General features: G+C 37.6%; 1 protein-coding gene across 1 annotated transcript; it reads right to left on the bottom strand.

The window, feature by feature from the left end:
* Positions 1 to 3,481: 3,481 nt before the first annotated feature.
* On the bottom strand, positions 3,482 to 11,385 carry pcgf1 (polycomb group ring finger 1). The gene is made up of 9 exons (XM_062999764.1): positions 11,257 to 11,385; positions 8,456 to 8,561; positions 8,049 to 8,201; positions 7,886 to 7,957; positions 6,640 to 6,745; positions 5,857 to 5,899; positions 5,655 to 5,741; positions 4,692 to 4,772; positions 3,482 to 3,661 (listed from the first exon to the last, which is right to left on the bottom strand). The coding sequence occupies exons 1-9, from the start codon at positions 11,383 to 11,385 to the stop codon at positions 3,611 to 3,613; spliced, it is 828 nt and encodes a 275-aa protein (XP_062855834.1). The 3' UTR covers positions 3,482 to 3,610.
* Between the last annotated feature and the right edge of the window lie 379 nt (positions 11,386 to 11,764).

Below are 11,764 nucleotides of genomic sequence, written 5' to 3'. Positions count from 1 at the left end.
AAATGTATGTTTATTTGAACTTTTTAACAGGTTTTTATGTACGTTATATTAAAGAAAAAAGATTAATGTCACAAACAGCCATGACTGATGAAGTGAAAGAAACATTTTCTCTGAGTGGTCTATAAATATTAAGTTAAACCTACATGAGGTAAACACGTTCTCAGAGCTGTCAGGTTGGATTCAGTATAGCTTTTATATTAAATCTGAAATTAGAATTTAATAAGCAGGCACTTCTGAAAGCAACAAATTATTAACTGCAGACTGACTATAAAATGTTTCTGTACAATTTGGTTGCAGTTTTGCGTTGCGATTCTTTTCATTTGAACTGATGACAGAAGACAGCTTAATGAATTGCTAAGGAAAATAAACAAAAACATGAACATAAGCTTTTATTTAAAAAAAGTATTTAAAAAACTATTTTTAATTATTGTTTAAATTTTCTTTTTAATTATTGTTTCAGTTCACATAAAGAGATTGTAAAGAGGAATTAAAGGGACTTAAATGTTTTATATTGGTATCAAGACAGAAAAACCAGCTTGATTTCTTAAATAACGTTTGATAGGAGGCGTTTAAAAATATTTTAATCACCCTAATAATGGAGAATTTACATGTGAATTATTAGGTTTAACGTGTGAATTATTTTTATAAATGTGAGTAACAAGTGTTTTAGACACTCCATTAAGAACATTTTTATACGTTGGGTTTAAGACTTCTCGTGTTGTTTCACACATATTTGTTTACACAAATGCGATGTAAAATGTTTGGGATTTTATCTTATCATTTCGCATACATTAGATAATACGCAGTCCATTTGGGGTGTCTGTTTTAAATATAAGACAGAAATGACATAGTCTTAATGCTGGTGTACAAACAGGTTTACAAACAAGGATAACACATCACTGGCCTTTTAACCAAACAGCAGCTCCATCTGAACAGATCGTGTGGTTTCTCATTCAATGTGTTAAGTGGCTGGAGTTCAATAAGGGCCAATTGAACAAGCCCCACTCAACTCCCTCACACCCTCTTAAACAAGAAAAGAAAACTATTGTCTCACTGACACGGACAGCTCGAAGTCTGGCAACAAAAAGCTTGCTTTCCCCTTTTCGACATATGGTTTACGAATTTTCCCTAACCCAAACTAGTCAGCATGATTGATTAGGTTAACCTGCCTTTGCCGCGTATAAACAGTCTGAGTGGAGCATCTGGGACCCCTTTAAAATGCGTGTGTTGAAAAACGCCCATGAATAGCAATGGATTAGCATGAGGCTCCTAATGAATAAATCTCAATGGGAAGCCGAAAGAAATGGGAGGACTCTCTCTGTCTCCCCGCATCCGCACTGGCCCGAATGGCCGTCTGCTCAATATCTTTCGCTTCATTTGGATCAGTTGTGAGCAGATCAAGGCAGCAAAGTTTCGCTCAGGAAGAAGACAGAGAGCCGCAGAGCACAACTGATTTAATCGCCTGGAATAGTGGAGGTTAAAAAGTCAAGTAGATTTTTGGAAGGGGAGGGAAGCGCAACTGCGGTCAGAAACTACTTCATATTGCTTTGGCACAATACTTAGGCTATTTTAATACAGATCTACCAGTAAAACACTGTAAATAGCTTCTAATAGGCTATACAGGACGCACTGAAGGTATGCTCCTGCAAATGTCCATCACCGGCCCTGCTGTTAGTGGTATCTGGTTTCATGCAGATAAAATGTCTAACATACCTGCAACACTAAATATACCAACATTGATTACATGTATATGTCATGTTCATACATGCATGTTGTATGTTTGCATAAACTATTTGTAGGCTTTCAAAATTACAAATGAGGGGTTGTTGACACAATTTTCAGTCCAGCCTTGGTCGTATAACACATGTATACAATATAGATATAGATATGATATATTTAATATATAGAATTGTTACTAGTAAGCTAGTTAATATATAGTAAGCTAGGTAATGTTACAATCCTTTAAAACTTTCAACAACATAATAAAATTTTTGCTGAGCTGAGCAATTCTAGTACTCTCTAATACGCACATGTATTGTTTATTTTACCATATCGACGAAATTTAAGGTTAAAGCCTACAATTACTGACTGTAGCCCATTTGTTGCTCTGTACCCTTTGCCACCTCCTGTACCCTATTTATCAATTGAAAAGGACCCCATAGGTCCCCAACTGACCACATGTTTTTGGGTGGTGGACCATGCTCAGCACTGTTATGTTAGGTGCTTAAAAATACACTGCTGCACCTGCGTTTACTGTGCCAGTGTTGGGGAAAAGAATAGTGCCCCAACCACAAATACCAAGCCAACTGCGACCTGTGATCATGGCGTGTTCACTGATAACAGAGGGAAATTAATAAACATTTTTTTTTTACAATTTCAGCAACACTGCTGCATAAGATATTCTTATAGTCAACACTGCGATGGACTGGAATGCTGTCCATGTATCCTGCATTTTTCCAGTGCAATCGGACACGCGGAGACCCTGACCATGATAAAACGGTTGATAAAGCGTTAAAATAACCGATTAGTATCTGTGCCACTTAAACTATTTAAAGATGCACTTCATGTTATTTTCCACATAATGTCAAGAACCGTTTTTGTGCCAATTAAAGAACGTAATCAATAATGCAGCTATGCATTGAGAATTGATTGTCTGCATAAACTGTTGTTAGTTTTAACAATTCTACAAGAGGCCAGAGAAAACATTAATATTATGCCAAATTATTATGCATTTTACCGTAGATACATTATTTTTAATAACATATTTTTAATAGCATCATAATATGCTATAACATGTTCACATTGATAGTAACAATAATAATATTATTACTGCTATATTTTAATATTGTACTTTAAAGTCTATGGTCAGACACAGTTTATATTCTTTGTCTAAATATAAGATTGGTAAGCCTTTAAATTCTGAAGAAACAAATAAATATAAATTACTATTCGAGTTTGGGAATGTGAAGGAATTGCTGCGTCTTGCTCCAGTAACACATGCTTTCACCGCCCCCATGTGGTCACTAAAAGAATTGCACGGTCCTAAATTTAGCCCGGGGATGAAGCTCCCAGGCATATTTTAGTACCTAAAATACTGTTTTTTAAATGCCTAAAATAACGTTTTTAATACCTCATTCCTTTATTTTAGGTACCTTTAAAAATCAAAATGTTTTACTGAAAGATCCTATTTTATGTCCATGGTATGTTTACACCTTTATAATATGTTTTCTACTGAAGTGCATGAAGCTCAGTCTTACTGACTGTTCAATGCCAATATGTAGTTTCTGACTGCTTGCTAACTTCACTTGCAAGTCAGATGGCTATTAAATTATTATTTCCCCAAAAGCATTAATTGGATTTATTTATTATTTGTAAATAACGATTTAAGTATTATAATAATTAAATTTTTGTTGCAGCTCTGTTTAAGAAATTAAATGTGGATAAAATCAATGGTTTGCTTAAAAAGACGCTAAACATTAAATATTTTTTACACATTAATTTATTTTCCAAAAATACAAAACAAAAAATAAGTATATATGCAAAGAAAAACTATTAAAATAGAATATATAAAATACAAAATATGTACACCAGTTGATATTATTTCCATATCCTATCTTGTTCTTTTATCCTTGATGGCATAGTGGAGAACCAGTGGCTGGGCCTAAAAGGTAAAACAAAAAAGCATGATGCGGAGTGCAAAAAAATTACTCCTGTCTGTAAACGATTGTCGGCATTTAGACATAATTTACAAATTTACACATAAAACTAACATTTAAAAAAGAAAAAGAAAAAAGCTTTCTCAAATAAAGTTACTTTGTCTATTTATCTATTAAGCATTCGGCCCCATGCAGAGAATCCTGCAGAGACCATGTTTTAGACGTTTTAGATGTTTTAGTATAAGATATTACAACAGAATTGGACCGAATGACCATTTGACATACTAGTACGTTGCAGTGGTGCCACCTAGAGGTACAACTGCACAATAGCGCGAAAAGTAGTGGCCAAATTTAAACCAATATTTCACACTTTGAAAGAGATTAATAAGATATTAATAATAAACACATTTATAAGAAAACATACACATGTTCCTGTTTTTATTTAGCTGTGTTATTTGTTTCTTCATGGGGTTAAGATCGGAGCTCTGCAGAGGTCACTCATTTACATTTACATTTTCAGCATTTAGCAGACGCTTTTATCCAAAGCGACTTACACAATGAGCAATTGAGGGTTAAGGGCCTTGCTCAAGGACCCAACAGTGGCAACTTGGTGGTGGCGGGGCTTGAACCGGCAATCTTCTGTTTACTAGTCCAGTACCTTAACCACTGAGCTATCACTGGCCCGATTTCCTCTGCACCAAACTTACAACATGTTTTTATAAACCTCACTTGCAAATAATGCAAACATGCTAAACAATAAAGGGTCTTCCCCAACTGTCTGCCACAAAATTAGAATTATGTGGTTTATTTGATATTGTTGATTTTATGCAGCAACTGATTTTTGTGGCTGAAACTGCTCTGCTCCATAATTAGCAGGAGTGTCCAGATAGTTTTGACATCTAATGACAAGTACTTTGGTCTTTTATACTCTAATATTCAGAAGCTTAACCTTGGGGACTGCTTTGGGGAAACAATAAAGGACATAAAGGGAATCTAAAACACAAAGTTCAGGAGAAAGTTGTTTGATGGCAGTACCTTTCCAAACCAGTGGGAAAGCCAGAGCCGCTTCATCGTCATGTGATCTGGTAGAGATTCGTTATTAAACAGCATTTGGACCTGAACCAGCAATGAAAAGAAGAAAGATAAAAAAATGAGGAGGGAATAAATGATAGTGGAAGATTATATATTTTTAGTTAAAAAAGCAATATATAGTCATGCAATTAAATAGATTAGCATGAAGTTCATGTCAGCACAGTGACAATCACCTTACATTTAAAACATTTAGCAGACACTTCTATGCAATTCAATGTCAAACACAGTCATGGACAATTTTGTTTCTCCAATTCACCTCACTTGCACATCTTTGTACTGTGGGAGGAAACCGGAGCTCCCGGAGGAAACCCACATAGACACGGGGAGAACATGCAAACTCCACACAGAAAGGAACTGGACCACTCCACCTGGGAATCAAACCCAGGACCTTCTTGCTGTGAGGTGACGGTGCTACCCACCGAGCCACCATTTCGCCTGAGTGTGTTTACATGGCTGATTAAGGGTATACATGCACTAAATGACTTGACTATTGGGGTAAAATGTCAGTGTCCTTATCAGATTTCTTAAAATATAATAACAGCTTTATTTTGATTGAAGAGAGTGCTTCCTAACTTTGAGATTAATGCCTGAGGTAGGAGAAGGTCTTTACAAAATAGTTAAGAGAGACATATCATTAGATTAATTAGGCTTACAAAAAGCATTATATTCATTATTTCAAGGGGCACTAGGGTGGTCTATTATGCAAGCCCACCACCAGTGAGATCTAGGTTTAGTGTTGGGCATCTACATAGACAACTGGGTATGTCTAAATGAAAAAAGCTGACATAAATAATTAGAATGATTAATTTATGCTAGAATTTGATCACACACACTCTCCCTTTTGGTTTTGATTCTGATTCTTCATGCCCACAAATAAGATTTGAAGAAAAAAATTGAGGGTCTGACCTGATGTCTCTCTACATTAAGTCGATGACACAAGACTTTCCTTAAATGCCGGACCTCCGCTCGAACCGAACAACGAACAAATTTTTGCTGCAGAGACCAGAAAGTAAATCAGTAAATCAGCACTTACATCGCAAATATTCTTAATCCATAACAAATCAAAGCATTGTGTGTAGTGATTTCTACTCTGCTCGTTGCACCATACCTGTAAAGTTAACTTATTTTTGTCTTTTCCAGATAATGACAAGCTGCAAAAACAAAGAACAAAAAAAAGTTTGATTTGCATTGCATTTTTAAAACCCAAATTTACACCAACAAATTACACCAAGAAAAAAAAAATACAATCTAATGGGACAACAAGAAATGGTTTTATAAGAAGTATGTAGACAAGATCTACATTATACAGGGTGGGGCATAAAGATCTCCCACATTTTGAATGAATCTACCAAAAGAACCCAACTATCTAGAAAAAAAATGCTTATATTTCTGAAAAGTACATAAAAAACAGTTTTGTTTTAATGGGTTTTAAAAATTATATCAGACAAATGGCGGCCGTTGTTGGCAATACATTGGCAATACAATACAAGACTCTCCGTGTCATCTCAGGTGGTATTGCGTCGATTTCCTCTCGGATCCTTTCCTTCAAATCCTCAAGAGTTCGAGGACGATGTCGGAAAACCTTTTCCTTTAGGTATCCCCAAAGGAAAAAGTCACAAGGGCTTAAATCTGGTGACCTTGCCGGCCACCCCACGTCTCCCCTTAAAGAGATCAAATGCCCAGGAAACATTTCCCTCAAAATTGTTATAATAATTGATGAAGAAAATGAAAATGGTAGAGCCTAGCCTACCGAATGAAACCTTTCCCGCCTCTCTACTGCCACTACAGCCCATACGGTGCCCACTCCATTATGCCCCACCCTGTATAACCAAAAGTATGTGGACGTACTGCATGCTCTCAGATTTACACAAGAGTTAAACAGTGAGCTTACCTTTGCCGTTCTAAACAGAGCGAGACTTGTTCGTCGTATCTGTAGAAATGGGCTTTAGAGTGATCGAAGCTGGTGTAAGGTAATCCTGTGTTATCTGGCAAAGAATCTATAAGGAACACAAAGCAGAAGTGAAATGGATGGTGAAAGAGGTTTTAGACTAAACACAATAGCGCAGGGATTTAAATTTAAGAACGGTGTGTGCTGCCCTCTAGTGTCTGTAAAGGTTGTTACTCTACATCGTTATTCTTTTATACCTGTGTACTAACATCCAGCTGCTTGGGCTACATTTGGTTAACATTTTTTACCCTCAGCTGTAATAAACACCTGAGAAGTCACTAATATCACCCCAGTCTCCAGTGACTACAGAGAGATTTACACGTCCTTAAGAATGAATGATTTTCTTCTGCTGCTCCTGTTCGATCGCATATTTGATTTTTTACAGTTTTTATGCCGATTGCCCTTCTGATGCAAAACTCCTATTTATCTGGCTTGGGACCGACACAAGGGGTACACTGATGCGTGTTTCCCTAATAAGTAGGTTCACGTAACCCCATGCACCTTCTGTATTTGTGAGCAAAGTCCAAGTTTCAAACCGGCAGTTCCAGCAATGTGGCTCTTACCATGATGGCAAACAAAAATCTATTTCACTTTTACTTGTATAGCTTTCAATTTTATTTGAATGTTTTGCAAAGCATGTTGCCTGTATGTGCACAGAATTCTAGGCAGGAGAACAACAAATATGCCACCTCAACAATTATGCAAATATTACAAAAGAGTGTCCCACAGACTGACAGTGTTCCAGCATTACAATTTGCATCAATCGTAAACATTGTTGCTTCATCCCGAGGCCCCACGATAGATCATCATCCTGTCCAGAGGGGCACTGGACCTACTGCTACCCTAACCCTAATAAATGGTGATAAAACATGAAAACAACACAAAGTCTCTAAGGCATCATGTGATCACTTGGGCTGGCACAGGAGGCAGATATTAAAGCTAAAGGGCAGAAAGATGTAAATTACCAGACAGCGAGGAACAACATAACTAGCTGACCCTGTCTGTTACTTTTGCATTATGTGGAGCTGGAGAAATTCCTGTAATGTTTGATGAATACTGCGCTTATCTTAACTCACTGTAAATGCCTAAGTGTAAAGAATTTCTGAAGCATGATGAGGTTGTGCAATACAGCTAATTCTACTGCATTTGCCAATTTGGATGTACAAGAATCGAGTGAATGTAATCTTACCATCTCCCACTGGTTGTATAATACGTTCGAGGCCTCTTGATTGATAAAATTCCCTGATTCGCTTGTCTTCACCTGGGAAACAACAATAAAAAAAATTACAAAAGATTTTAAAAACCAGTGCTCATATTCATTTAGTCTGCAGTGTAGGTGTAGGGTTACTTACTTTCCTGTAGCCCTGGGACGAGTTTGTAAACGATGTCTTGCATTACTCTGTCCAGTTTCAGATTCAGTAAGGGCTGTGTTTCATGTATTTTAATGTTACACATTGGACAATATTTGCTGGTCTGGAGGTATTTGACAATGCAACTTTTGCAGACTAGAAAAAAAGAAAAAGAAAATAAGAACAGTAATGTTTGGCAGATTGATTTTTTATACTTCCTTTAAAAGTATAACATTTTAGTATTTTTACAATAAAGTAATTCTTTGTACATTTTTTTTCTCTTAAAGAAAAATATATATTGTTGTTGTACTGTGAGCTGCTCTCATAATTTCTACTTTTATACTGGCCACTAAGGTTAAAGGTTCAGAGCTTTGTTTTTCAGTATTTGGAATAAGAATAACTAAACTTACAGGTGTGAAGACATTCTGTAATAGTAGTGGCATCGATGAAGTATCCTGCACACAGGTAGCACACAATGTGTTCATTCAGGTCCTTGATTTTTATCTTCACTTCTTCCTGTTAAGTAAAAGGAAAATCACGTTACTGATGTACATGACATTGATGGATAGTTCAGTTCTATCTGCAATCTGCCTTTAGAAAGTTGACGTAGCAAAAAAATGCTCATTTTTAGTGCCATAACAACAAGTAGGTAATCATTTTATAGGATGTAACTTAAAAAAATCTTTAGGTTTCAAATATTTAAAATTCAACCTTTTTTAAATGTACAGTAGATGACAAAGAAATACTAACTGACCCACAAAGTCTATAACTGTAAAAAGAGAGAACATGGTCAGGAACACAGTGCTATTGTACATAAGCAAAGTGTTCCTTTTAAAAGAACTAAAAAATAATAAAATAAATAATCAGAAACTACTTAAAAAAATGTAATTGCCCTAGTCTAAAATCAGTACATTCTAGTTCACATTGTGATGTTAGGTGTAGACTCTGGATTTAGACTGAATAAACTGCATCATAATTTTAATTTGAGGCATTTAGCGTTAGGGTCTTGCTCAGGAGCACAACAGTGGCTACTTGGCAGCAGCATGGCTTAAACCGGCAACCTTCTGATTACCAGTCCAGTACCCTAACCACCGAGATACCATTGCCCATCAGGTATTAGGGATGTTCATTATTAATTAATGAACTGATACCCAAAAAAGTAATTTTCCATTGCTGCTGTGATTTATGTCAGATCTCTTCATTTCTTACACAAGAGGTACAGAGACTGCTGGACTGAGCCTCGCCCTCACCCACCCTCAGTTTGCATGCAGCAGTTCTGTTTACAAATAAAAAAGTGCAGTTTAAACCCAACCAGAAAATGATTTTATATTATTTAAATAGTGATGTTTCCCATATTCAGATTATTGAAGCGTACGCAATCTAATTTCTTGGAGTTAGGCAATTCTGGGGGACAAAACACACTTATTGTTAGGGGTTAAGCCACCAGATATGGCAGTACACCTTGCCAAAAAATACATCAAATGTAAAGCCTTAAGGTTTCCACAAAATCAAATTACTGAAGTGCATCTAACATCTATAATCAGATGTTTGCAAAATTAAGAAGATTTCTTGCAATTTAAACAATAGTGTAAAATAGAGACAGTTGTGCACACAATAGTGCAAGATAGGGACAGTTGTGGTCACTGCCAGGTTGCCACTGTTGGGCCCTTGAGCAAGGCCTTTAACCCTCAATTATTTAGACAATATACTGTCACTGTACTGTAAGTCCGCTAAATGCCAAAAATGTAAATGTAAGATGGGAGTGAACATGACATACATGCACATACACTCACTCACACACAACCAACAGTCTTGTTCCCTGAACTCTGACAACTTCAACACACACAACTACTTAGTGACTGTATTACTTGCATTTTTGCACAATTGCAATTTGCACAATATTGCATTTTTTGCAGCTTACTCTTTTATATCTCTGCTGCTATAAAACATCTTTAACTGTATATCAGTATGTTTTTTTTTACCTCATCTATCATTTACTCAGTACCATGTACTAGCCAACACTACTCTTGTCTCTAGTCTGGTCTCCTTAAATTACTTTTTTAGATCAGTGAAGTTCTTTGTATTTATTGTAGGCCTTTTTTTGTATTTATTGTACTGTGTTGTACCTGCACTGTGTCTATTGTATTGTCTTGCACTTTGTGTTCTATGTTGCACCCTGGTCCTGAAGGAGCGTTGTTTTGGTTTGTTTCAATATGTGATACTTCTTAGTTGTTGTTTTTTTATATGACATACTACTCTTTTTTATTTAATTACATAGTATGTACAACATTACCTGTGTACTTAAATCTTTGTACTTTAATACTTTTTGCTTTAATGTACTGGAGCTGCTGTAATAACTGACTTTCCCTGTGGGATTAATAAAGTGATCTATCTATCCATCTATCTATCCATCTATCTATCCATCTATCGGTCTGACAAATAACCGTATGGACCCTCACTACATGCAGACTGTATTTTACAGTAAATAAAACGCATTATCAAGGTCAGTTCATGCAATATAATTATCGATTAATATTTACCGCGGCAGAAAGATGGTATAATTGAATGTAATCATTAACTTTGGCTTATAGTTTTTGGGACATGTCCGATAGTTAATTACTGCGAGTGCAGAATCGGTTTAGTCGTGGTAACATCATCGCTCGACCTGAACGAAGCTCCTGAAGCAGCTGGATGAAGCAGATTAAAGCAAATTTACACCCAAAATGACAGAAACTGTGTGAGAACGTGAAGCTGTTTCTGGTCACTTTGCACGAACTGTCTGGTACTAAACGAGCAAACAGGAGGACGCAGCGGGTCTGACGGGCATTCATGCACTTGTTCGGTCATGCTAAGCTGCTAACAGAACAATCTGCGCTGCTCGCGCGGATAAACACGCGCTCGACATACACGCACGAGTCGGTTCTCCTCGTGAACAAAACGACCCCTCGAAGAACGAATTAAAAACTCCTAAACTGAACCTAAACGGACTCGCGGTCTGCGGAGAAAACAAAGCCAGAATCCGGACGGTGAACAACAGCCGCCTCGGTTCGTGCACACTCACGCCTGCGCACAGCCGATGCATGCTCGCGCGCCCCGTCTGTGTTCCCGCAGTCCGACCCGCGCGCGCTCTGTTTATACCTGTGCACCGGCACGCGGAGGAATTCCCGCCACGCGCACACACAGCGTGTTCCGTAATGCGGCGCATACTCACTTCATTTCTCAAAGGGTCCAGTTTATACACGTTCTGGAGCTGATTTCTTAGCCGCATCGCTATCGCCATTGGACCTTGCTCCGCCATCTTTGGGAATTGTGCGTACTTCCGGGTAACGGGAGTGGGCATGTTCGGAGGTGGCGCGCGTGGTGAGAAGTCGCGCGCTGCACGGCGTAAAGCAATGTCACACTATTCCGTACGAGGGGTGTCGAGTGTTCCCCATTGTTAAACTTCACCACTGGGTTTGCAATGATCCAGATAAGACTGTGTTCTTATTCTTAGTCTTTTTTTAAATCTATTTTTCCCCACTTTTTTCCCCCCAATTTTTCTCCCCTAATCTAGTCATGTCCATTTTACCCTGAATTTACCCTCTATACTGATTCGACCCTTCACCGCTGACTGAGGACGCCTCCCAACTGACATATGCCCCCTCCGGTACGCACAGTCAGTACAGACTGCATTTTTCACCTGCACGAGTCGAGTTCATACACTTGACGGGCACTGTGCT

Source organism: Trichomycterus rosablanca, chromosome 8 (assembly GCF_030014385.1).
Source record: "Trichomycterus rosablanca isolate fTriRos1 chromosome 8, fTriRos1.hap1, whole genome shotgun sequence".
In the NCBI taxonomy this organism is placed as follows: Eukaryota; Metazoa; Chordata; class Actinopteri; order Siluriformes; family Trichomycteridae; genus Trichomycterus; species Trichomycterus rosablanca.
The sequence above is the reverse complement of the archived record's forward strand: the minus strand, read 5'-3'. Positions and strand labels throughout refer to the sequence as shown.